The following is a 27,982-nucleotide window of genomic DNA, read 5'->3' on the forward strand; positions in this document are numbered from 1 at the left end:
ACATGACGTGTAAACATTCTAGATAACAATTACGTAACCACTACACCAGTGGACGAAAACATGTGAAATTCTCCAAGAAAATGGCCTGCTTCGCTCCATTCTTTCCCGGAACGTTCGGGGGTGATATGTCAAGTGGGGGCTGAGAAAAAAGGGGGTCTCAAAACGTGTTCTCCCCATGCAATTTTCCATAGGACCTTTAGCCAGGGCTACAGCCCGAACAGCTGAACGGAATTACACCAAATTTGGCAAAACGGTGGAGTTCGGTTTGCAGATTTTGCTTTTTGTTAAAGGGTGTAAATCCGTTGTGTAGTTCCTGAGAAAATCAAAAGTAAAATCATAGTGATATCTAGAGACAAACACTACAAACCAGGAAGTGTTGGCAGCCATCTTGTGCCTCAGTAGAACCGAGGCACAAGAAAGCAGTGAAACAAACGTGCAAAACACGCAAAGGATATATATTACCTACTGGCGGTCGCCAGTCAGTAGATATAGTTAGGACCTAGTTTCCATAGGAAATCTGCAACATTCTATTTGGAATAACTTTGGCACCGGTGGACGAATACAGGCGAAATTCTCCCAAAAAATGGCCTGCTCTGCTCCGCCCCTGAAAGTTTGGGGGTGATTCGTCAAGTGGGGGCCGAGAAAAAAGGGGGGTCCCAAAACGTGTTTTCCCCATGCAATTTGCCATAGGACATTTAGCCAGGGCTACAGCCCGAACGGCTGAACGGAATTATACAAAATTTGGCAAAAAGGTAGAGTTCTGTTCACAGATCACGCCTTTTGTTGAATGGTGTAAATCCGTTCTGTAGTTCCTGAGAAAATCATAAGTAAAATCATAAGTATATCTATAGAAGCTTACCGTGCTCTGTATTGTACTCTGTACATTACTCTGTACCTTCAGGAGCATCAGCTGCATGGTCATTGGCTGTCAACTGTCTGTCAACACTCCAAACCAGGTAGTGTTGGCAGCCATTTTGTGTTACCTACTGGCGGTCGCCAGAAGGTAGATATAGTTAGGACCTTGTTTCCATAGGAATTCCACAACATTCTATTTGGAATAACTTTGGCGCCAGTGGATGAATACATGCGAAATTCTCCAAGAAAATGGCCTGCTCCGCTCCTCTCCTTCCCTGAAAGATTGAGGGTAATTCGTCAAGTAGGGGCCGAGAAAAAAGGGGGGTCCCAAAATGTGTTTTCCCCGTGCAATTTTCCATAGGACCTTTAGCCAGAGCTACAGCCCGAACGGCTGTACGTACTTACATAACATTTGGCAAAAAGGTAGAGTTTGGTGCGCAGATTGTGCTTTTTGTTAAATGGTGTAAATCCGTTCAGTAGTTCCTGAGAAAATCAAAAGTAAAATCATAGTGATATCTAGAGACAAAGTACCGTACTCTGTACTGTACTCTGCACTGTACTCTGTACCTTCCCGAGCACGAGCTGCATGCTGATTGGATGTCAACTGTCTGTCAACACTCCAAACCAGGAAGTGTTGGCAGCTATCTTGTGCCTCGGTAGAACCGAGACACAAGAAAGCAGTGAAACAAACTTGCAAAACAGGCAAAGGGTATATATTACCTACTGGCGGTCGCCAGTAGGTAGACATAGTTAGGACCAAGTTTCCTTAGGAAATCGGCAACATTTTATTTGGAATTACTTTGGCACCGGTGGACGAACACACGCGAAATTCTCCAAGAAAATGGCCTGCTCCGCTCCTTCTCTGAAAGTTTGAGGGTGATACGTCAAGTGGAGGCCTAGAAAAAAGAGGGGGCCCAAAACGTGTTTTCCCCATGCAATTTTCCATAGGACCTTTAGCAAGGGCTACAGCCCGAACAGCTGAACGGAATTACACCAAATTTGGCAAAAAGATAGAGTTCGGTTTGCAGATTGTGCTTTTTGTTAAATGGTGTAAATCAGTTCTGTAGTTCCTGAGAAAATCTAAAGTAAAATCATAGTGATATCTAGAGACAAAGTACTGTACTCTGTACTGTACTCTGTACTGTACTCTGTACCTTCCCGAGCACGATCTGCATGCTGATTGGATGTCAACTGTCTGTCAACACTCCAAACCAGGAAGTGGTGGCAACCATCTTGTGCCTCGGTAGAACCGAGACACAAGAAAGCAGTGAAACAAACGTGCAAAACAGGCCAAGGGTATATATTACCTACTGGCGGTTGCCAGTAGGTAGATATAGTTAGGACCTAGTTTCCATAGGAAATCTGCAACATTCTATTTGGAATAACTTTGGCACCTGTCGATGAATACACGTGAAAATCTCCAAGGAAATGGCCTGCTCCGCTCCTCTCCTTCCCTGAAAGTTTGGGGGTGATACGTCAAGTGGGGTGTGAGAAAAAAAGGGGGTCCCAAAAGGTTTTTTCCCCATGCAATTTTCCATAGGACTTTTAGCCAGGGCTACAGCCCGAACGGCTGAAGAGAATTACACCAAATTTGGCAAAAAGGTAGAGTTCTGTTTGCAGATAACGCTTTTTGTTGAATGGTGTAAATCCGTTCAGTAGTTCCTGAGAAAATCATAAGTAAAATCATAAGTATATCTATAGAAGGTTACTGTACTCTGTACTATACTGTGTATTATACTCTGTACCTTCCCGAGCACGAGCTGCATGCTGATTGGATGTCAACTGTCTGTCAACACTCTAAACCAGGAAGTGTTGGCAGCCATCTTGTGCCTCGGTAGAACCGAGACACAAGAAAGCAGTGAAACAAACGTGCAAAACACGCAAAGGGTATATATTAGCTACTGGCAGTCGCCAGTCGGTAGATATAGTTAGGACCTAGTTTCCATAGGAAATCCGCAACATTCTATTTGGAATAACTTTGGCGCCAGTGGACGAAATACGTTCTGTAGTTCCTGAGAAAATCAAAAGTAAAATCATAGTGATATCTAGAGACAAAGTACCGTACTCTGTACTGTACTCTGTACCTTCCCGAGCATGAGCTGCATGCTGATTGGATGTCAACTGTCTGTCAACAGTCCAAACCAGGAAGTGTTGGCAGCCATCTTGTGCCTCGGTAGAACCGAGGCACAAGAAAGCAGTGAAACAAACGTGCAAAACACTCAAACAGTATATATTACCTACTGGTGGTCGCCAGTCTGTAGATATAGTTAGGACCTAGTTTCCATAGGAAATCCGCAACATTCTATTTGGAATAACTTTGGCGCCAGTGGACGAATACATGCAAAATTCTCCACAAAAATGGCCTTTTCCGCCACGCTCCTTCCCTGAAAGTTTGGGGGTGATTCGTCAAGTGGGGGCCGAGAAAAAAGGGGGGTCCCAAAACGTGTATTCCCATGCCATTTTCCATAGGACATTTAGCCAGGGCTACAGCCCGAACGGCTGCACGGAATCACACCAAATTTGGAAAAAGGTTGAGTTTGGTTCGCAGGTTGTGCTTGTTGCTAAAGGGTGTAAATCCGTTCAGTAGTTCCTGGGAAAATCAAAAGTAAAATAATAGTGATATCTAGAGACAAAGTACCGTACTATGTACTGTAGTCTGTACCTTCCCGAGCACGAGCTGCATGCTGATTGGATGTCAACTGTCTGTCAACACTCCAAACCAGGAAGTGTTGGCAGCCATCTTGTGCCTCGGTAGAACCGAGGCACAAGAAAGCAGTGAAACAAATGTACAAAACATGCAAAGGGTATATATTACCTACTGGCGGTCGCCATTAGGTAGATATAGTTAGGACCTAGTTTCCATAGGAAATCCGCAACATTCTATTTGGAATAACTTTGGTGCAGGTGGACGAATACACACAATATTCTCCAGAATAGTGGCCTGCTCTGCTCCGCTCCTTCCCTGAAAGTTTGGGGGTGATTCATCAAGTGGGGGCTGAGAAAAAAGGGGTGTCCCAAAATGTGTTTTCCCCATGCAATTTTCCATTGGGCCTTTAGCCAGGGTACAGCCCGAACGGCTGAACGGAATTACACCACATTTGGCAAAAAGGTAGAGTTCTGTTCGCAGATCGCGCTTTTTGTTTAATGGTGTAAATCCGTTCAGTAGTTCCTGAGAAAATCAAAAGTAAAATCATAGTGACATCTAGAGACGAAGTACCGTACTCTGTACTGTATTCTGTACTGTACTCTGTACCTTCCCGAGCACAATCTTGTGTTGATTGGATGTCAACTGTCTGTCAACACTCCAAACCAGGAAGTGTTGGCAGCCATCTTGTGCCTCGGTTATAGGAATTCTGCAACATTCTATTTAGAATAACTTTGGCGCCGGTAGACGAATACACGCGAAATTCTACAAGAATATGGCCTGCTCCGCTCCGCTCCTTCCCTGAGAGTTTGAGGGTGATTCGTCGAGTGGGGGCTGAGAAAAAAGGGGGGTCCCAAAACGTGTTTTCCCTATGCAATTTTTCATAGGACTTTTAGCCAGGGCTACAGCCCGAACGGCTGAACGGAATTACACCAAATTTGGCAAAAAGGTAGAGTTCGGTTCGCAGATTGTGCTTTTTGTTAAATGGTGTAAATCCGTTCAGTTGTTCCTGAGAAAATTAAAAGTAAAATCATAAAGATATCTAGAGACGAAGTACCGTACTATGTACTGTACTCTATACTGTACTCTGTACTGTACTCTGTACCTTCCCAAGCACAAGCTGCATGCTGATTGGATGTCAACTGTCTGTCAACACTCCAAACAAGGAAGTGTTGGCAGCCATCTTGTGCCTCGGTAGAACCGAGGCACAAGAAAGCAGTGAAACAAACGTGCAAAACAACCAAAGGGGGCAGGATAGAAACACCCTGACCCCCTAGGCCTGCTTAGGGGGTCCCACAAGGACCCCCAAGCCCAAACAAAAATGTTTTTTTGAAAAAATCGCGGGATCACAATTCAGATTGAGTCGCTATTGCAGACGAGGCAGTGTTGATGACAACAGATATACTGAATACTTTTGATGTGGCCATGTGAGTGCACTGGAACTGATGGAGCGTTTATGATATAATCTTTTTCTGCATTATTTCAGATCTAAAAAGTAATTCTAATCGTAGTTACAGTAACTTGAATTTCCTTCCATAGGCTAACATTGACTGGCTTCACTTGGAAATTTTTCTAAATGTGGAGTTTTGGATCTTTAAAAAATTCCTCTAAAATCAGCCGAACTACGAATTCCGATTTACTCACCTATCAGGAGAGCCCTCAGTGCTGCATCTTTGAGCCCAGTACTGATCCTGAAACGTAATTCTAACCATACTTATCAGCAACTTGAATTTCCTTCCATAGGAATCCATTGTCTGGTTTTCACCCAAAAAAATTCTTTGTCTATTTTCACAAACTAAAAATATTCCTAAAAAATCACATGCATGATTTAACTCATTCTTTCAACTGTTTACAGAAGATGCACCAGTGCTGGAGCCAGGATCCACCACTGAGTAAGTAAAATTAATGATAACACTACTTACCTGCTAAGTGAATTTCCTCCCGTAGGATAACATTGGTGATTCTATGTGAACACATTTCTAAGTGTCAACTTTTAAAATACAATAATATTCCTTAAAAATCACTACTGTAACTAAAACACTTTTACCCAACCGTTTACAGGAGATGTCCAACGACTGAATCTAAGATCCAGTCCTGTGGTTAGAAAAGTAATCCATAAAGTAACTAATTGCATTTAACTAGAAAAACACATTGAGGCCAAAGTTGCTTTGTGTTTGAAATTGTGTTGCCCATTGCGAGAAATGTAACTATTGTACTGAAAAGTCTATTGCCTACTTACTAAGTATTTACACTAAAGTAATTCATTCTGAGAAAGTATATTTTGTAATGTAATGTATAATGTAATTACAATGTGATTTAAAAAATAAAATATCTAAAAAGAAATAGTTTAAAAAATGTAGTAAATCAGTATAAAAAATTATATGACAATTAATAAATTTATAAATTGTCATTTACAAAACCAAAGGTTTCAGCCCTGATATAATTAGGAATTAGCATTTAAAAACCTTTGAAATTCACTGAAAAAAACATAGGTTTCATGCCTGATATAGTTAGGAATTAGCATTTAAAAAAACCTTTGAAATTCACTGAAAAAACCATAGGTTTCAGGCCTGATATAGTTAGGAATTAGCATTTAAAAAACCTTAGAAATTCACAGAAAAAACTGTAGGTTTTAGGGATGTTATAGTTAGCTGGACATTTCACTCGTACAAAACTATTGAAATTCCTCCGATATAGTTAGTTGTATTAACTATATCTCGCGCGCCCGCAGTCCACTGCTGATGATGTCACATATTACATCATTCATGACATGGTCAGTGACATCTCAAATGACATCACTGATGACATCACTGATGACATCATCCACGTGACGATACACCTCATCATACACTAGTATAACCTTTCATCACTCACTGTAAAATACAGAGTACCATATTTGAATCCATTGACACACCAATACAATTTTCTATAAACCCACTCAGTGATTCCTAGATCTATACTCACATCTAATCACTTAGCTACAGATTCACTCATACATGCAGTCAATGATCAATAGAACACTATCAAATATACTTATACATCTATATCGAAATTAAATACCAGCACACATCCAATTCACTTATAAAATCATCCTATTCACTTATGCAAACATTGGATCATACTTACATTTACTTAGCTATACACTTATACAAACACCACTTTATCTATTCATGTAGATAGTAAATTATACTTAGTGTGTTATAAAATCACTATTACAAGTATACAGTTATCCATACAGTCACGCATACAATCACTGAGTCTTATGTATACTCATTTATAAACAACAACTGACACATACATTGCCTTTTATTTTTCTACTTTGTTGGACATGTACCAGTAAGAGAGATATTTGTTCATCACCACACCCATTAAGATATTCACTCACCCAAACAACTGTTATAACATGTAGTCTTAACGTCATATACCTACTAAATCAACTATTCGCACATCTTTAGGCAGTCACACACCTCCCACCGAACCACATACACATTCACTCTCCCATACAAATACTCCGTTAACTAATCAATAACTAATATAGACTTTCAAATAGCTGGTAACCAACTGGAGAAGTAGTTTTCACAACAACTGACAATGTGATACAGATGTTCACACAGTTTAGTCATTATCCAATATATTTAGAGAGACACTTTAAATTAGTCAAGTAAACAGCCAATCACACTGCTACTAAATCCTCCATCTAGATATTTATATTTATATATCCACTCATTCTTCAGTGCAAATTGTGATATATATATATTTAAATAACGAAGCAAACCACATTCAATGGATGATGTCATCAGTGATGTCATCAGTGATGACATTTGAGATGTCATCAGTGATGACATTTGAGATGTCATCAGTGATGTCACTGACCATGTCATGAATGATGTAATATGTGACATCATCAGCAGTGGATTGCGGGCGCGCAAGATATAGTTAATACAACTAACTATATCGGAGGAATTTCAATAGTTTTGTACGAGTGAAATGTCCAGCTAACTATAACACCCCTAAAACCTACAGTTTTTTCAGTGAATTTCTAAGGTTTTTTAAATGCTAATTCCTAACTATATCAGGCCTGCAACCTATGTTTTTTTCAGTGAATATAAAAATGTATGAGAAGCAATATATTACGAGGACCCATGTGTCTTTTCTTTTGTGACAGTTGGGTCTTTACGAGATTGAGAAACATATTAGCAAATACTAGGTGCCTTCTATAAAAATAGTATGCTTTTTCTGAGCTAGCAAGCTGTGACAACAACGTGTGCTGTGGAGTTGAGCAAGCCTTGCATCTTTGTGTTTCAAGCTAAAACCAATGGGTTATCAAGGTTCACAATTTCCATATGAAGGCCTCAAGTCATTTGCATCAACTTTGTTCCTCATTGAGATTCACAAACTTAGCAGGACAAGATGGAGCACATACAAGATAGAAATGAATACAAGTCTACAGTACATTCTGTACTCTGTCATGAAAGAGGTAGCAGCTGAAGACATTTTACAGACACTTACCTCTATTTTAAAGTAGTCAATGTTCCTGATCTGCAACAAAGAAAAATACAAGTTTACATTCCAGAATAAAACATAGATTTTTGAAATTGTACCATACATGCTGTTCAAAAACAAAACTCTTTAAACCTGCTTTAATGCCTCGCGTTCACCCCTCCATTTTCCTGGTGATAAAGTGGAAATTTGTGTCCTACTTGGGGCACCTGTTAGGAGTGCAATGTAGCCTCTTGTAGTATGCACTCATATAATATTCATTGTTACTGGTGATGTTAGCTGTTAGACGAAATATGAACCCAATGACATGTGCTTGTGAAATTATCACAATTTAATGTGGAGCTAACACATGATTTGTAGAATTGTAGTGGCTACGTAAAACGTGTGTTATACACATATATAGATCTCATTACTGATGTGTAACGCATTGACACATTAAATATATTTTGAATGTTCAGTAGGCCAATGATGTATTTGGAATAGACACACTAAAATAGTTTAGTGAATGTTTATATTGAACATGGTAATTATTAATGGAAATGCTAAACACAAATAACAGGATGCATTCATTACTTGAGCCTAAGTTGCGGCCTGAATTCACAGGACATTTTAAATGTTCTGATTTCTGAAATTAATGCTTAGATTCCAATGCAAGTCTTGTAGAATATCATTTGTTTCCATGTTTTGCCTTGCAGGTGAACAAACGATCTGTTAGATAGCTGAAAAAAGAAGGAGTTACAGCTTCTTTCTTGCTTGTAGCTTTATGCTGCTTGACCCATCTTCTAGATGAGTGACTTCTTAGAAAGACTCTTACCACACTGCCACCTTTTCTCTTTTGAACCTTTGCTTAAATGCTAAATTAGGGATGCCACCTCTAGAGTTAGAGTGAGGATAGATAGAATTGAAATGCTTTTCTTCAACAAACTGCTGGTGCAGGGAAACCTTGACTCTTGCTTTCCGATTACCTGCATAGTAGTAATAAAACATCTCGTACTTTTATTGTTGCATCGAGTGAATCTCTTCTGAAGGTTTGTATTTCTTCTATTTCCTCTATATTTGTATTCTCTCATGCTGAGATTCGAATATGTCCAACTATTTTTGCATTTATAATAAACTTGACTATAATTGACTAAATCTTCCTTCCCTTTACACTTTCATGCTACTAAAATGAACCATCGAAGGATCAGCATCGGAGGAGAACTGAACGAATGGGCTCAGGCCCTTACAGTTGATAGCGGAGACAGATGGTTTGCAAATGAAGTAATGGGAACATCTTGAATCCAATCTAGAATAGTCTGGAGCCCTGACCCATAAGTCCCCAGGTAGAGCCCCAGTGATCGAGAACTGGAGAGGATGGAGTTTGGCGATGGAGAACACAGGTCGAGAGGAGGAGTGAGTATTCATAGGGTAAGTATGGAGTGTGTTAGATTGTAGTGATGATTTGATTGTGTGATGTCTTGTGGAGTTCTCATGAGAATCGAGTTAATGTGGTTGTCATGTCCGATGTGGCCCAAGGAGTTGAGATAAGGTTATCGAACCCGGAAGCGCCTTAACATCCAGTGATATTTTGAAGGTGTAGAGACACCAAGATAGTGATTGTGTGCTGAAGATTTAAAGGGTTTGCTATGAGACGTCATTGACAACTCCAACTAAGACTGGGAACTTTGTGTGAATGGGACAATTGTGAATCGTGTAGTGGACCTTTTTGAGCAGCGGGTAAACTGAACTGGTTTGAGGTTTCACTGTAAGTGTGTGTTCTTGTATAAGTGTGTTTCTATTTTCTTTTAGAAAGGCAGACAATTACACATTTTATGATGATTGTGTGAGTGAATACTCACAGAGAAATTGTGAAGGAGAGGGAACCGTTGCTAGGAGTGAGGGTGATGTCAGATTGTGCTGCGCTGGAATAGGCTGGTTGGTGTAACACCTCGCTGGGATTGGTTGACAATCGTATATTACAGCTAGGGTGTTGGAGACTGCATTGTCGCACTATTTGACCTTTAAATTACATTTGGATCGTTGACATTTCATAAATAAGCAAAGTTAGGTGATGTTTTAAAGTTCTTTGAGACATCTTTCAAAGGGATGAGGGTATAACTACTAGAATGGGCAAAGATACACCGGCAGCTTATATGATGACAAACTTAGGACTTCATACTATCATTTGGCTTCAGAATTGGCACAAGATCACTAAGATGGTACATTGTCATTTCGACACTATGGCACTTTCAAGTTGGAGGTACTTAATCAGTTGAGGAGAGTGATATTTGAAATGAGACCTTTACCTAGGCCTACACAGTTTGAGGCACTTGATGCATGGATTTGTGCGTTTCATGCTAAGCAGAGAGATCGCTATCAGTTAAAGATGAAGAAAACAATGCAAGCTTACCAAGAGGCACAATGAGACACTACGTTAAAGAGGTGGAGAGTAGTCATGATAGAGGGAGAGAGATTTTATCCTGCATTCAAGAGAGAGATAAGGATGTGAACTACAGGGGCAAAAAAAAAAGAGACAGATGGAAATGATGTCTGTGACACTGATGACAGCTGGTTAAATGGAGTGTTGGCTGATCATCCACCCCCTTATAGCCCACTGCAGGATGGAAGTAGGAGAAATCCCAATGATACTGTTAACACAGAGTGCTGTAGCTCCAGTAGCCCCGGATCCGGGGGTTGTGGGAGTGATATTGACAGGAGCAAGGTTTATAGAAAGGATAGAAGCGGTAGAAAAATGAACAACAGGGGGCTCATATATTGTATCTCTAATGCTGCTTCAAGACTGACAGAAGCTCTAACAGTACCAGTCAAGATTGGGCTGGTCGTTTCCGTATATTACTCGAACTCAACTGGGAATGAAAATCAGCAACAGCACATGGGTACTGAGGGGACATTACAAGGCAGATCAGCGAATGTTGATGGGGATTTTGTTCCACTGACTCCTGTGAACTCAAGTACTTCATATGTAGCGACAGAAGATACTTCCATAGTTCAGAATAGGTCTCACACTACAAGAGCCCTACCTGCAAGAAGAGCTGATTTGGACCTAACAGCGTGGAGAATGCTTACCAGGGTACAAAGTAGCACACCTCAGTAGACACAAGGAACACCCAACAATCAGTATATGTTTGAAGCCTCAGGATTAGAGTCATGGCTTAGGGATTTTAGTGATACAAAGGAGTATGAGAATACGCAATTGAGTCAGGCTATCATAAAATCTGCTGTGGAAGTGAAATTGGTGATGTGGTGAAGATGAGAGCCGTGTTGGATGCGATAATTAGTGGAAATATAGCTATAGATCAGATAGCAGCATATGAACCTAGTAAATGACTGTTTCTGGGGAAAGAAGTTACCAGAAGAGCAAGGTAGGGGCACGAGAAGCTGATGGAACTGGCTCCGAAATATGATGTGGATCTGACCAGAGTAAAGATGTTGCAAGGGAATCACAGACTTGCTTACAGTGACCAGGAAATAGAGGAACATAGAGTACCTGGATTAAAAAAACACATTTTAGAAATTTTTCCAGCTCCTTATTCAGTTTACCTGGGTAGGAATGAGAGCATAGAGTATGTTGTACAAATGAGGAAAAAGGTAGTCAAAGAAGAAAAATGCAAAAGAGAGCTGCCCCCTCCGGGGGGTGGGGGGAGAGAGAGCTGGGTTAGAGGCATATCATTTACGGGAAGTGCTTAGTGGGGATTATGTGCATGTGCCTTGGATGTTTTACTATTTTGCTGCATTCACAAATGGATTCCCGAAGTTGAGAGAAAAACCTGCCAAATTGTACAAACAGGTTTCTTCACGTATGGTTGACACTTGTTTTTCGCTCCTAACACGTACTCTTTAAAAACGGGTTGCTTGGCCCACGAAGGTTATGCTGTCCAGTATGCCAATAAGCCATTACTGATACTACAGGTAAGAATTTTGGCACCCATGGCTTTGGTGTTGCTTTTCGCACTTGGGAGGATGCTATCTCCCTGATTTAGCCTGCATTCTCTGCCAACATTAGTGCTTTTCAAAACGGAAGGCCGGTTCGAAGGTTTCCCTTGAGCGTTTTTTTTAGTAATTTCCTCCTGCACGGTATCAACACTTTTTCTCCTAGTGCTTCCTGAACTTATAAGACCTATACAAGCGGTGCTTGGCAAGCCTAGTATCCGTCTTGCCATTTGATAGGTGAGGTGTACATTGTGTATCATTGCCGGCCCGGCGGCGAACAGAATATTCAGTGTGTAGTCCGCCCTATTGTGTTTCCTCTGGCTACCTTTGATAATGGAGAGTTGCAATTGATGTTTAATACAACATATGCTACGCTTCTCACGGGGTGTCTATTTTACACTTACGATCTGTTACTCTCTATTGCACGTAGCAGTTCATATAGTCCAGTCGCTTTTCCTGTTAGCCTTGGCCCCTTCCCGGGTTCTCTGCATTGGGTGCTGAGGCCCAATGTTATCCAAGAGGGTTGGTGGCTGCTGACGAGCAGGCCACTTGGTTGTGGGAGCACAGCTCCTGGACTTTAGCTCAGGACAAATGGGGAAACAAAGTAGCACCAAAGGTGCACCCTCAGCGGCACTAGGGCGGCTGGGTGTTGTTTCGACGTCGGGCTCCCTGTTGTTTGCAAAGGGGAACATTTGGTTTACAAAGGCACTACAGGCTTGGGGATGAAGTTGTTCCGGTAGCGATCACCAATGAATGAATGAATGAATGAATGAATAACTTTATTGTGTGGTTACTTAAAACCATTACATTAAGACCAAAGTATAAAATTACAAAAGTTAAAACCACAAAATTTCTGTTGGCAAGCGTTTGTGAGAAGTTCCCAAAGTTCATAAGGGCACACGCGGTCGGGGACCTGGGAGGGCCACCCAGTGTCCCACGACGAAGTCTCTATTCCTGCGTGGCCTTGGCAGCTATCAGCTCGGACCGAGTCTGTTGTATGAATTTTCCGAATGAGGCCATCTGTTTTACTATGCTCAAGGTGTATAGATGATGGATTGCTTCCTTAGCTGTGCGTGTCCCGGCGTCCCTAAGGATGGGCCTAAGGTAGAGGGTGCGGGGTGCACGTAGGGCAGGACAGCAGAATAGTAAGTGGGCCAATGACTCTCGTTTATAATTGCAGAGTCTGCATTCCTGAGCTCCTGTGCCTGCATTTCCTGGATGAAATAGTTCTTTGAGCGGCAGGGGGTGCAGTCTGTAGGCAAGAATCTTGTGGAGCGCTGGGAGGCCCACGGCCTGCGTGAGATGGTCTCGAGGATTGTACGCGGTATGTGGCAAGCATAGGGACTCATGGAAGGCTCTTTTCGTGAGGGACTCTAGATCCATGTCCCGAGAGCATGCGCACACTTGCTTTTTTATCGCGTGTTTGATGGTCGTGTAGTTGACAAGGTCTGGGTTCCACAACTCGATCGCCAGATTCAGTTGCATCATGGCTGCTTCGATGGTAGCTGACCAGGGGTTCCCTGGTTCAATGAAGATGTGTTTCAGGACGGGCTTCAGTGTGTTATCGCGTGCCGCTGTTGTGAGGTAGTAATATTTACTTAGGGCTGCCATCTCTTCCAGAGTTTGTTGGTTGAGGGAGAATTCCAGGCGGATTAGAGTGTTTCTTGTACATTTCGGTAGATGGTACAGTCTCTTGTATGCCCCACAATGAATTTTTTCCAGCTCCTTATTCAGTTTACCTGGGTACGCCTGTTGTGCCTAATTAAGGGCCGGCATTAACTTGGCCTTGAGGACTCTTTGGATGGCCGTTGCTGATGGACTGTGTATGAGAGCTTGTAGTTTACATAGGGCAAAGGTGATGGACTTGCCTTTACCCTGTATTTTCTTTAAGTGGGTACCGCACAACCCCGATTCATGGAAGGAGACCCCTAAGTATATATATTTCTGGATGCTGTCCAAAGTCAAATGGCCGAGGATCCATTTTGCTCTTTTTTTTTGGGGTAGTGCCCAAAGATGACTACTTTTGACTTAGTCGGGTTTGCTACCAGCCTGTCTTTGTTGTTATATATTGCCAGGGCGGTGAGTGCCTTTTGGAGTCCTATTTTTGTATGATCCAAAATTACGAGATCATCCGCGTACTGCATGAAATGTATTTTGGATGCCCCGATCTTTGGCGTTGCTAGGGCAGCCCCCAACAGGGCTGTCTCCATGTCTGCTGTATATAAATTGAACAGCAGGGGCGCCAACACGCACCCTTGTTTTAGGCCACGGTTCGTGTCTATCTTGTCGGTTGCAGAGTCGTTTGAAAGTTTGATTCTTACCCAGGTGTTTTGATACAGAGATTGTATTGCTCTTAGCAGGGAGGGATCGATGTTCCAATGGACCAGCTTTCTCCATAAGATGGTGCGGTCTACTCCATCGAACGCAGCTGAGTAGTCGATGAAACAGGCGAATAATGGGAGACTTTTGCGCAGCCGTGCTCGATTGACTAGGTAAGATAGTGCTGTGATGTTGTCTACAGTCAAGGACCCTGGTCTGAAGCCGGTTTGACAGAATGGCAGGAGATTTTCTTCGCTTGCCCAGTCTGTAAGGTCTTTCAAGATGACACTTGCGTATGCTTTACCCTCGATGTCCAGCAGGGCGATCATGCGGTAGTTTGTTGGGTCTGATTTGGTCCCTTTCTTATGAATTGGGTGCAGGAGCGAGCCTCGCCATGAGTCAGGCACAGCCAGCAGTCAGAGAATAAGTAGGTCAAGTTTTCGGACCAGAATTCGATATTTGATTTGAACAAGTGGCCTGGTAGACCGTTGGGGCCCGGTGCGCCGTTTGCTCTGATTTTTTAAAATATTTTGGACACTAGAGCTTTTCCGGGAGAGGGTGTTATATTAGTAGTTAAGGACGGGTTCTCTTTTTGTGGGGTCATGTTGTGTGGCTGGGTAGTTAATCCTTCTTCCTTGTAGAGTGCTTTTACATGACAGACCCAGACTGATGCCTCAAGGGAGTTTTCTCTATGGTTTGTGCCTCGACCAAGATGACTAATATAACTCCAGAACTCTTGTGATTTCCCAGGGCTCAAGATCGAAAATTTTTAGCCACTGTGCCTCGCAGTGATTACGCTTTACAGCCCACACTTTTTTGGAGTGGTTCTTTGCGACCTCTTGCAGTTGAATTTTGTTTTTGGTTGTGCGTTTTTTACTGTAGGCTTTTCGTTTTTTGTTTAAGTCCTTTGCACTAATTTTAATTTCTGCGTTGAATCCGTAGACCATCGGAGGGTGCCAGTGGATTGCCCTTGGTTTGTCCCCGCCTCCCCGGAGTTCTGCCGCTAGGGTCGAGGTGATTCCATCCCATATAGCTATTGCCTCCTGGTTGTGTTTGCGCGGGGGCCAGCCTGCCCACGTGTTTGCCCATTTGTTAAAAATTGCTGTGGCTACCTGTCCCCATTTAATTCTTCTGGGCAGCTTTATTAATTCTTGGCCGTCTGATGCTCCGATGCAAGTGGGCTTATATCGTGATTTCACTAATAAGTTCATGGTGACTGTTAGGGCTGCGTGGTCACTGTCATTGCGTTGGTGAACCATGAAGTTTGTCATTTTGTCTTGCAGTTTGTCGCTTAAGATAATATAATCGATCGTCGTTTGATTGTTGTACGTGTGACCGATCAAGGCTCCCGGGGTGTTCTTTAAGAGCAATGTGTGGGCCGTCGCCAGTTTGTAAGATTTTAAGAGTTCATTCAGTGCTTTAGTCCCCCCACGATGTTGGTTTTGCTCAGTAGAAATCCCTATGTTGTGGATGTTAAAGTCACCGAGGATAATGCAGTCTGATGATGGGTGGCCTAGCAGTAAAGTTTCTAAATGATTTGCGAGTGTGAGCGAGTTAGATGTATTCTCCTGCGAGTTATGGTAGATGTTGATTAGTAGAATTGGGGCAATTCCGTTGATGGAGTGGGGGAATTTCAGAATGCCCGCCTGTAGGTTGTCTGGTTGATTATGTAATTCCATGAATTCTATGTTCAAGGCATGTTTTATGTAGACACAATTCCCCCCTGAAGGTCTTCCGAATATGTTGGTCTTTTTTGCTGCTTTACTGTATTCTGCATATCCTCTTAGCGACAGTGGTTGGGTCAGCCAGGTTTCCTGTATGCATATAATGTCTGCTTCCTCCAGGAATTTCACCGCAGCTGGGCTTAGTAGCAGCTTTTTGAGGCCTGAGACGTTCCACGTTAACATTTTTAAACTCTCCGTAATTTTCTCTTTTTTCTTTAGAGTTTTTTCTCGCTCGCTAACAGTGTGTTGAGGTGTTCGGGCTAAGTTTGCAAGGCAAACTGTATTAGGAACTGGAATTTAGTGCAGATGACAGCCAGGACCAGTCATTGCTTGAGTGACCAATTGTGGATAACGCTGGTGGCATATGCATTATTTTTCTTCTCCTTGTTGAGTTTTCTTAGTTTTTTCTTGTTTTTCCTTGACAGGTTTTGTGACTCTGGACTGGACGGCTTAAGGGTTTGTTGGTGGACCTGACTTTCGGCCTTGGTCAGGGTGATTCTTGTTCCACCAGCGGTAGACAAGGCCAGGGGGGCTGGCTTTTCCGAGCTGCTTGGGCAGGGAATTACTGGGCTGTTATCCGTAGAGTGTGCCTGGGCGCGACCCTGTGTAATTGAAGGCATGCTCTTCAAACAGTTTTTTTTATTTGCCTCACCCTTGAGGTCCTCTATTAATGTGGTCATAATATTTGGAAGTTTTTCTAAGCTGTGCAGGATCGGGCTGCAGCTACATGACTCTGGCTTGAATTGTGTGCTGTCCTGCGCTCTGCGTATCAGGGCGTTCAAGTTGTCCAGTTTTGAGTCTATCCCAGAGATCAGGTTTGCCACTATTTGTAGTATGTTAATCTGCACATCAAGCTTGTCCGCGTGCATTATCGCTGCTCCTGTCATTGAGACAAGGGCTTCACTGATTAGTGATAAATGGTTGGTGTTTGCAAAGGCGCTATCAGAGGGCGGGGATAAGGCCGTTTTATCATTATCCGTAAGGCCCGGTCTTGATAAGTTCAATAGGTGGTTTGGGGTCCTGTCGAATGATTGTCGGATTGCACCTTCCTTAGTGACGGGAGAGTCATAGAACAAATCTGTGTGCATCGGTATGATGGGGGGAGTTGTGCCTCCTTTCTTGTCAACGTGGGTACTGTCTGATGTGTCATACATGTTCGCATTGGCTGAAGGAGGACTGCTCCGCTGGCGGGCCGCTGGAGGGGGAAAAGTCTGGGCCATGATGTTTGGTTGGGTGGGCCCAAGTGCCACCATATCCAGTGTCGAAGGTTTGGGGGACATACTGCTCTGGATGGTAAGTATTGTTGGTGAGAGGGGAATCCTGTTGGCCCGAGGGCTTGCAAGTGTTGAGTTCGACTCTTCCTCCTTTACTTTAATAGTAAATAAACTGTCCGAAGTCCTGGGGCAGGCGGAGGTAGAGGATGTTTTGGGGTTCAAAAAACTTCTTATGTCTCTGTTCCCAGCGGAACAGTTTGAGCGTTCTTTAGTGCTAAGCCTGGGCTTGTGAGCATTTGGGTTCGGGGAGATAGAAGGCTTCCCCATGGTGTCAGTCGGGGGGTGGGCTGGGAGGGAGGGAGCCGGCAGTTCCACGTTAAGATCGATGTGGTGTCCCGGAAAAGTTGGAGTTGCTCCAGTCGCTCCCGCTGCTCCCGCTGCTCCTGCGTGTTCCTCGTCCCAGGGCCCTGGGCCTTGGTAAGATCCCCCTAGCTCTAATACTAGAGGGTAAAATAGCTTCGCCTTCCGTCTCTTGGCAGAGCTGTGTGGCCGGGGCTTCTCCTGGGATTGGATTAGAGTAGAGTTTCTGGTCCTCATTTTAGGGTTGACTTAAGTGACTTAAGTGACTTGCCGGCTCCTAGGCTACTGCAACTTGGTTGATGAAACCCACGTGGTGGATGGAGTCTGTGGGAGTTTCCTAGAATCTCCTGCTGGATAAAGAACTCTGGCCCCCCTGATGCTGCTACAGATACAGTGCTTGTACTGGTGGGCGAGTGCAAGTTGCAAGTTGTAATTTTGGTGTTTGATGTTTGGGACTCTGGCTCTGGCCTGCTGATTGGTGCTGCTGGATGCTACACTCCTGCCGCGCTCCTGGCCCAGTTAATGCGGGGGCGCTGGTCCCCTGGCCCTGTGGGGGGGTTAGGGGGAGTTGTGGGGGCGGCACCAGCCGAGTCCGTCGAGTCCGTCCTGTGCCTGGCCTCTGGGGGCAGTCCTGCTGCCTCAGCCGCAGTCCTGACCCTCAGCCGCACTCCCCCCTAATGCTCCCGGCTATCCCCCTGCTCCCGGTTATCCCCCTGCGCCCAGGTCCCAGGTCACCAGGCAAGAACCTGGGCAAAGTCCGCACGGCAGCTCAGCCCGGGGAAGGGGGCGGGAGGGTACAGGCAGTGAGGGGGCTACGTTGCTTTTCTTGGCGGCGCGCTTGCCTGCCTCTTGCTTCCCACTTTTCTGTGGGGTCCACCGGCTTTCAAGAGGGAGCCTCACGCCGATTTTTCCAATTTTCGCCTTGGCCGCTTTAAGTTGGTGAGCGGCTGAACTGCTGCCCACCGCTTGCTTGCCGCTTCTATAGCATCCGGTTGCTTGCCCGCTCTCGCTTTCGCTGTCGCTTGCTGTTTGGCTGCTGTTTGCCTGCCGCTTCTACGGCGTCCGCTGGCTGCAGATGAGATTCTCTCGTCTCGTCAGTCTCTCGCTTGACACCGGTGAGTAACCTGCGGCAGTGGGGGGCGGGAGAGTGGAGCAATGCGGTAGCTGCCGTATTTTTGCTTGGCAGGCGCTTGCTTCCCGCTTCCCGCTTCTGTGGTGCCGGCAGCCGCAGCCGGCAGCCGCAGTTAGGGGGCCGCTCGCCGTTCACCGGATTCACTGGGTTGTACCGCTTGGCTTGGCTTACTTGGGTGATAGTGGTGATAATGGCCGCGACGGGCGATTGGCGCCGGCGGTTGCGGCAGTGCGGTGCAGTGCAGTGGAGGTAGGGGCGGGTGATGGTGATGGTCTCCGCTTACCGATTACTGCGTTCCTGCATTCCGCATTCCGCTATCTCCACTTTCTCCTTTACCGCCGGGCTGCGGTAGGCTGTGGCGGCGGCTGTGGTGGCGGCGGGTCCAGTCACTGGCTCCGGGCTCCGGTTCTTGGCTCTGTCGGCAGCAGTGGTGGTAGCGGCGTTCCTGCTTGCCACACGCCGCACGCTGCACGCTGCTACTCTCCTGCTGCTCACTGTCTCTGTCTCTGCTCACATGCGCCCTCTAGCGCCGTTTCTGGGTGAAGGACTCTCTGAATAGATCTGGTAGCGATCACCACTTCGAGAGGTAAGTTGGGAAGTTTGGGGTTTGTTAGGCACCACCAGTGGGGCCATCAAAGGCCATGGGGCGTCGGGTGCTAGGGTACCTTTTAGGGGCGGATCTTCTTACCAGCTCCTAGTCGCGGTCGGGGGGACCTTTTGGATTTAGGCTGCAGGCGTCGGCTGGAGGTTTGAAGGTCAGGGGTTGCTGGATCTTGGGCTAGGATCACCGGGGAGACCTCCTCGTGGTGTTTGCCCACTTGAGCTTGGGCCATGGACGGTGGGTGCGGAGTGGGTGAGATTCACAGTGACTGGCTGGAGCCAGAGGTTGGGGATGAACTAATCCGGTGTACACGGAGACACCGTCTTTGTGGTTGAAAGCAGGCAGGTTCTCCGGGGTTTTCGAGGTTGCTGCCTGCAGGACATTCTGGGAATTCCCAGGAGCAGGTTCGAGCTGGAGACAAGCCGGTAGGGCTAGGGCCAAGTCAGTGGGTGACTTCCTCTTGTTCGCTTCGGCACAGCTGTTCATTCCTTCTTCATCTTTTCTTGTACTTTTTTCTGGTATGAGGAAACAAGCTACAAGGTTGCCCCTAAATACTAGATTTAGGGGTGTTACAGATCAAAAGCCTTTCCCTAGTTGGCTGTGTCCCCCATCTGCAAGATGGCAGGGACTGAAAGTTATGCTTCACCTCTCCTCCCCCACCTGAGGGGTAGAGTTGGCAGAGGTGGGCACACCTCTTTTCCTCATTTGTTTTTCCTGCCGGTTCTCCCACCCAAAGTGGGGATCAGAACCAGTGGGGATCAGCTGCTGAAAGCAGCAAGCGACCTGGGGAAGCCCCCAAAGACGGCCAGCTTTTGAAGCTTCCCCTTTGTGCACCATGCCCAACCTGAGGAAGGAGGCTTGGTACCTCGTCCCAGGATGTGCATTGTTTCAGGCCCCCAAGAGCAGCAGGCTCTCGACCCAGGGGTCTAGAAAAATGTCTGGCTGTGGCAGCTGAAAGCAGCCACTCAGGCTGGAAACTAGTGGTAGATTAGTTTAGGGGGGCATCTCTAAGATGTTCTCTGTGTGCATTTTTCATTAAATTTCACACTGGCATCAGTGTGGGTTTAATGTGCTGAGACGTTTGATACCAAACTTTTCAGTTTTCAGAGTTGCCATTATGATGCTGTTGAGTTCGTAATGACAAACTCCCATCACCATATACTCTTAATGGCAGCACTGCACTTACAATGTCTAAGAATGGACTTAGACACTGTAGGGGTACAGGGCTCATGTACCTGTAAACTCACCACTGGTATAGTGCACCCAGTTAGAGGGGTGTCTGATCTATACCAGGGCAGTGGGTAGTAGGCATGTACACAGAGATGTGTGCCATGTCTACTTTTTACTTTATTCTGCACCAGAACATGCAGCCTGCAAAGGCAGTGTGTGAGTGTAATTGTACAAGACCTCTTAGAGTGGCACAATAAGTGCTGCAGCCCTTAGAGGCCTTCTCTGGTCACAGTGCCCTGGGTTCCTGTGGTACCATTAACCAGGGGCTGACCTGTTGTCAGAGATGCCAATTGGGTTTAGCCAATTGGGTTTAGGCAGCAATGCAGTTTTCAGCAAAGAAATAGGCCCTGGGTACCTGGTTAGAGCCCAGAGCACACCTAGTCTAAGCACATCAGCAATTCAGCAAATAGTGGGGGCAACCATGCTGAAAGAGGGCACTTTCTCACACAACCCTCCCCCCTAATAAAAGAGGATGAAACTAACCTTTCCCTACAGAGTCTTCATTTTCTAAGTGGAAGAACCTGAAAAGTCCATCTGCATTGGCCTGGGCAGTCCCAGGTCTGTGTTCCACTACAAAGTCCATTCCCTGTAGGCAGAGGTCTTTAAACTTGTTGGTGCTCAGAAACACTGTCAAAAAATGTCAGGTGTAAGTTTTAAAACTTGGTACACCTCATAATTGACAACTATCCAGCAGCAGCCATGGAGCAGGACAAGGCACGGCAGGGGGGAAAGCCGATGGACTAAGGAATAGGTATTATTTATTTATTTAATTATACCTAATCCATCATCTGTCGACTCCACTCCACTCCACCCCACCCTGTCCCACTGAGCTTAACTAAGCCAGCCGCTGCTTCAACTATCTGCAACCATAAATGCCACCAGTTACCACAGCAAATCATTTTTACATTGGGGAAATAAATTAAACAATGTTTAGCAAATCAAAGGTCAGTGAGCGTGGGGGTGTGGTCAAAGGTTTAGCTAAAAACAATGTGCTATATTCAAATCAGGTAAGGGGGGAGTAAGAAGGAGCTATAATACATTCAGGTTCCTATTAGTCAGCGAAAATCAAAAGGGAATGGATCACTTGTACCTGCAGCCAGGGTCCACTGTGCTCTATCGGTAAGTACTTAAAGAAGTACTTAAAAAACCCTCATTCATGCAGGCAGACCGTGTAGCGGTTTATTTTGATTCACCACCTTTGATAGGTGCGTGACAGCATCATCATCGGGTCTCTTTTTGTAGGGAAACATCCTTTACAACGCAACTTTTACCACGCAGTGCTTTTACATCGCAACTTTTACAACGCAAACCATTACAACGCATTGCGCTGGGGGCGCTCTAGGATAGGGAATAGATTTAATTTACTATCCAACAACTTCCCTACTATCCACGGGGACTGGAGTTGGAATAGTAAATTAAACTATTCACTATCCAGCACCCCAAAGCACTATGCGTTGTAATGGTATGCGTTGTAAAAACTGCGATGTAAAAGCATGCGTGGTAAAAGCATGCGTTGTAATGTCATACATCCCTTTTTGTGTGCTTCCTCCACTTGGAGGGAACCACTGGTTTTTACAGTAGTGATCAGAAATGGATGGTAAGTGAAAAGTGCTCAAGTGAGGTGTGGTGTTTTAAAAAGTGATCCTCATACTACCTAAAAATAAAGTTTTTATTCCATTTGGTGTATGGGAGGACTGTCTAAAAAGTTAAGATCGTGCAGCTACGGACTGATTATGAGTCCACCGCACTATCGTAGTACAATTCAGTGGTCGACATGTTTCAGCCCCCTATGTGCCCCTAGAGGGTCGTTGGGCTTTCTTCAAGACCTAAAACAGTATAAGAATTGGGTGTTGCCAATTCAATTGATCAGAGGGAATACTCTTAGGTAGAGGTCGATAGTACCTAAAAAGAAAGAGACAAGCAGTGATATTGATGAGTGTGATAAGGTAAACTATAAAGATTAATAAAATGATGGTGATGTATGTCCTTGTTCAACTTGAACATGTAAAATAAGCAAACTAGAGAAAAACCGCACTTCTTCATATTGTTCAGCAATCAGTAAAAATGGCAAGTCTTTAAATGCAGTTTCGCTTGTCCAGAGTTACAGCAACTTATATTAGGAAACAGACTAATACAGAGAATTGAGCGTGTGTAGAAATCATGGTTTTATGTTCAAAGTCATCTTATTTGTCCCAGTATATTACTAAGGAGTAGCGAAGCTACATGCAGTTCATGGGCGCTTCACTGGGGGTGTTTTCTCGTTTTTCAAGGTCTTTTCACACACCTTTGAAAATAATGCGCATAATCATGGCATCAAGGTGATGTTCTTGGGGGAATTTGCCTGCAGCAGGGTCGCGTGTGTAGCAGCAGTTATAGCATGCATATCGGTCCGGAGTCTGTTAGTGTCACAGAGAGGCACTTTGGGCTCGGGTGAAGGTGGTGCATGAAGAGTAGTGAAGCTACGTACAGTCTCACTATTGGTGTGCCCTTCTTAGTTTTACACGGTCTATTCACACATCTTCGATCAAAATAGTGTGCATATTTATGGCATTGCAGTGAATTTATTAGTGGCATAGTTGTGGGTGTGTTTGGGCAGTAATTATTCTTTTTGGTGCGGGTAACAGGGGTTATGGTAATGCGTATTAAACTGGCGTCTGTTAGTTAGTATAGCTTAGGGGCGCTTCGAGCATGGATCATTGCGGTACAAGGCAGCATAAAAACAGTCACTATAGGTTGCGTACCTTAGGAAGTCCTGATTTGGGCTTCAACGGGGCCGCTGACAGCGCAATACCTGCTGTTGGATTTAAAATGAAGTTTACAGTAGAGTCTGTTATTGAGTACAATACGTGTCTTCCAAGGCGTAGTCCAGCGTAGATCCTACCGCAGACTGCATGACTTGTGCTGCGCTGGTTTCAGAGTCCCGAGTGGTGCGGGATCTCGTGTGCAGTCATTTAATTACATCATCAGTCATGGAGAGTAATGAAAGACTTACATGGTTCTCTGTTCCTACTAAAAATACTCTGATATTCCAGGGTCGTTTTTCAAAGGTTATTGTTAGTTAATTAGTTCAGGGTTTAATGAAAATTAATGAATTTGGGAGGGGAGCAAGAAAAAATTACAGTGATGGCCAATAGGAGGGGGGATCAGTATTTTGAAATAACAGCTTTGTATCTACCATCCTGGAGATGGTCTTTGTTTTTTAAAACAGACTCTGAGGTCACTCCGATGTACCTAAGGTTGCAAGGACAGGTGATCATGTAGACAACATGTGTTGTATTACAGTTGGTGTGTTTTCTAATTGTCCATTTTAATTCCGGTGTTAGTTGTATGCTCTTTGTGGTAGTCATTATTTTGCATACTGAACACTGCCCGCAGGGGAAGTGACCTGTGACTAGTTGCATGTTCCACAGTGTATTGGTAGTTTTATTTATTTGAGGTGCTTGAGGTCGTGTCTTTGATATTCTTTGTTCTTCTGTTTGCGAACCTCAGTTTTGGCCAGTCTAGTGCGCTAGATGTTAATATGCGCCAGTTGTTGTTTATTATCTTTTTCACTGCATTGCTAGCTATGCTGTAAGTGGTGACGCATGTCAAGGTGTTTTGGGCTGGAGTCTTTGGTGTGATTTCGAGCAGACTTTCTAGTGGTTGGTTCCTTGCCCTCTTTTGGCACTTAGCCCCTGTCTTCGCCGGATAGTCCATTTTGGATAGTTTAGAGCACAGATCTTTGGCTTGTGTCTTGTATTCTGTCAGTTCACTGCAATTCCTCTTCAAGCGCAGGAACTGGCTGTAAGGTAAGTTGTCTCTGGGTGGACGCGGGTGAAAGCTTTTGTAAGAGAGGAGGCAATATTGGCAGTAAGTTTTGAAAAAGGTCTTTGCCTTGATAATGTTGTATTCTACATAGACTAATACGTTTAAGAAATCCAGTTGTCTTCGATCGGCGGTGTAGGTACATTTCAAACACTCATCCTTCATATTCATCCATTCGTAGAAGTGGCTTAGACTTGATTGGTCGCCTTCCCAGATCACCATGACGTCGTCTATATATTGCTTCCAGAATCGGATTTTTGACAAGTAGATGTTGTTTGCATTATGTATGAATGTTTTCTCAAAATTGCTTACATAAAGTCCAGCCACACTTGGGGCAAATGTCATTCCCATGGATGTACAATGGCCTTGCTGGTACATGGTTCCATTGTACTAAAAGTAGTTTTCAGTAAGTGCGAGTTTGCAACATTCCAGAATAAAGTGTCTCAGTTTTTGGTGAGACCAGTTTTGTTCGAAAAGTAGCTCTTGTAGTGTTTCCATTGTTTTTTGTTGAGGCAGGCTAGTATATAGGCTCTCTACGTCAAATCCGACTAGGAGCATGGTGAAATTAGAAAATGTTTCTTCTTTTAGGAGGTTGAGTAAATCAAGAGTATCCTTCAGGTAGGTTGGTGTTTTTTGCACCAATGGTCTTAAATATTGGTCAGCAAATTGTGAAAGTGGTTCAAAGACCGACCCTATGCCTGACACAATGGGGCGGCCCAGTGGTGGTCTTCATTCCTTGTATATTTTTGGGAGCGAATAAAAGTAGGGTACTTTTGGTGAATTGGTCCTCAGTAAGTCAACCTCATTCTTAGATATCCATCTGTTGATTTCGGCCTCCTCCACCATTATTCTGATAGTTTGTTGTAGTCTGGGTGTTGGGTTAGTTTTGATAATCCTGTAGAATTTATCATCAGAAAGGAGTTCCATGCATTGTTGATCATAGCCGTCTCTGCTCAGAAGGACGATGCAGCCGCCTTTGTCAGCGGGTTTACTTATGAGGTCCTTATTTTGTCTCAGTTCATCCAATGTTTGTTTTTCTGCTCTTGTTGTATTCATTAATGTTTTTTTTGTTTGTTTTTTGATGTCTTCAATTTCTCTCATAACTGCTTGCTCAAAGGTTTGGATTTTAATTGGAATTTGATGGTTCGATGGGCAGAAGGTGGATTTGGGTCATAGTGGAATGTCACCGTCTGTGGTGTTGTCTTCTTTTCCATTGAAGAAGGCTTTTAGTTTAAGCTTCCTGCAGAATTCTGCAACTTCACATTGTATTTTGAAGACATCCAGTGCAGGTGTTGGTACAAGCCTAAACCTTTGTTTAGTACATTCTCTTGTTCTTCAGTTATGGTGGTGTCCGTCAGGTTGATCACAAACGTGTCGTGCTTGTTCCCGGTTTTTCTTTCGACATGCCTGACATGCACCTGGTGAAGACCAGTCTCTCCTGATCTGTCCAGGTGACCCCTTTCCTTCGTCCTCTCTGGTTCGGTTGGCCTCTCCCTAAAAAAGGCGGTTGTTGCATGTACAGTCTCATGAATGGTCCCATTGGTGGTGGTCCTGTGGTATACGGGTTCATCCAGCCATGGTAATTTGGTGTGAGCTGTTGGAAGGGGGGTGGTTGTTAGTCCCCGTATTGTGGGTTGCGCCACATAGTGGGTCTGCGGCGTTGTTGGCATCTATACATTCCTCTATTTCTCCTTGGTTGTCTTGTCTTGTTGTTGCTCCAATCTGAATTATCAGTTGAATTACCACTGGTATCGTTATCTGATTAATTTTCTGGTGCTACACAATCAACCTTACTGTAAGGGTGCATCTTCTCCATGGAGAAGCGTTTGAGATCTTTTCCCAATTTCTGTATTCTGTTTTGAGTTATATATTCCTTAGTCTCATTCATTTCACGATTGATCTCGTTTTTTCTTGTAGACAGTTATATATACCATGCTTTTCAACTTGGCCTCACTCAATTGTATTTTAATCATCAGAGCTTCTGTTAGTCTGGTCGCTGTTTTTATGATCAGAACTAGGTAGCGTCTGGGGCATTTCCAAAAGATGGCTGACCAATCTTTCCTTAAGGCTAGGTCGTTGAGGAAGATGCGTGGTGCATTGTGTACCCAGAGGCATCTGGGTGCAGTATTAGCACAGAGGTATTCAGTCATGATCACGCCATGAATAAGGGTTCTTACTTCTTCTTTCTTGGTTTCTGACAGATCTCCCCAGTCAGTGTTCTGTGCTAGTTTTTGGTTTAAGTCGCTATCTTGTAGTAATGATGGTAAGGAAAGAATTGCATTAATCTTGTCTGTTGAGTAACTGAGACCTAAGTTTCCATCCATTGTAGATTCCTTTTTTTGACGGATCTGTTTGGTGGTTTGTCTGAGTCTGTTTTTCTAAAAAAAAATATATATATATCGAAATTCCAAGTAGGAGAAGGCGATATCAAAATTCCAAAATTTAAGAACAATGTGCCTCATTCATAATGCATTAGTGTGGGTGCAGCGCCGCAAGTCTTCTTGCTGCACTGCGATACCCTACGCTAATTTAAAAGGGCAGGAATGCATCTTATTTATGAAATATGGCGATTCCTGTGCTTTCCCTCTGCCTTGGTACACAAATTGCTGCCTAGCGTCAACATAGGCAAGATTTTTTTTTGTGCAGGAGAAGAGGCACCTTTCTGCACTAAAAACAATTATGACAGTGGGTTTCCTTTTTCTATGTGTGCTGCAGAATGCAACACACATGCAACACACAGGGACAGAGGAAAAAAATATTTCTCCTGGTTATGCCTGCTGTGGGGAGGCTTAAGGTTTTAGTTCTGTCCCAGGTTTACATGGTTTTCAATTCTGAGGCAGCGTCAAAATCCATGGGTGTTGCGTGGAAACACCTACTGCAATGCCTATGGAACGCCAACTTGACATAGAGTAAGACAAGACAGCGACTTGAGCAGCTTGCCTTACTCCATATCTATGAGGCCATGCAAAAGCACGAAGGGTGACTTTGCCTCGCCTCATAGATATGATTGAGATGCTTATGCCGCCGAAGCTTAAAGAAATGGGATGCTCCGGTGGTGCAAGCCTCTCATACATCAGCCTCAAAATATTTTGTTCATTTTTCAGGTCTTTCACCATCAGGTAGCTGCATATAAAATAATGGGTGGCTTAAATGAAAAACCTATTTAAAAAGTTACTAGTGGGAAATACACTATGTAGTAGTACAATGTGAAACCTCTTTTATTTAATGCATGGCGGAGGTCTGTGTGTAACCAGAGAGCCACACAATTAAATTTGGCTGGCGCAGTGGAAAAAAGTGACTTGTGTATTTTACTGCTATAAGGTCACAGCCTTTGAAAGAAAGCACTGTCAATCTGTAAGTCATTATTTTATACTTGCATTACACACATTATAAGATAGATTGCTACAAACTGTGCATTGGTTTTAGGATAAAATGGAGCTTCCAAAATGTAGATTTGAGTAATATCAGACCATTAGTAATGCATTTATTTTTGCATAACTTTCCCTCAACTCCTCCTAAGGGGTACTAAGCGCTGTGTAAATACATTATGATTAAAAGCACAAACTTCACATCTCAGTTGTTAACCACCATGCAAAAAAAACACATCTTTACCATCACAATGCTTGGAGTGATTGGAGTAATTAAAGCCGGAACCCCTCCCAAGTAAGC

At 44.1% G+C, this 27,982-nt stretch overlaps 1 protein-coding gene across 2 annotated transcripts in view; it reads right to left on the reverse strand.

The window, feature by feature from the left end:
* Positions 1–27,982, reverse strand: part of RGS11 (regulator of G protein signaling 11) — a 2,073,835-nt gene that overhangs the window by 1,009,583 nt on the left and 1,036,270 nt on the right. For both annotated transcript variants that reach the window (XM_078664273.1, XM_078664274.1), the window contains exon 10: positions 8,009–8,038. In XM_078664273.1, coding sequence (XP_078520399.1) covers positions 8,009–8,038 — 30 coding nt within the window. The remainder of the gene's footprint in view (positions 1–8,008; positions 8,039–27,982) is intronic.

This window comes from Lissotriton helveticus, chromosome 10 (genome assembly GCF_964261635.1).
Source record: "Lissotriton helveticus chromosome 10, aLisHel1.1, whole genome shotgun sequence".
In the NCBI taxonomy this organism is placed as follows: Eukaryota; Metazoa; Chordata; class Amphibia; order Caudata; family Salamandridae; genus Lissotriton; species Lissotriton helveticus.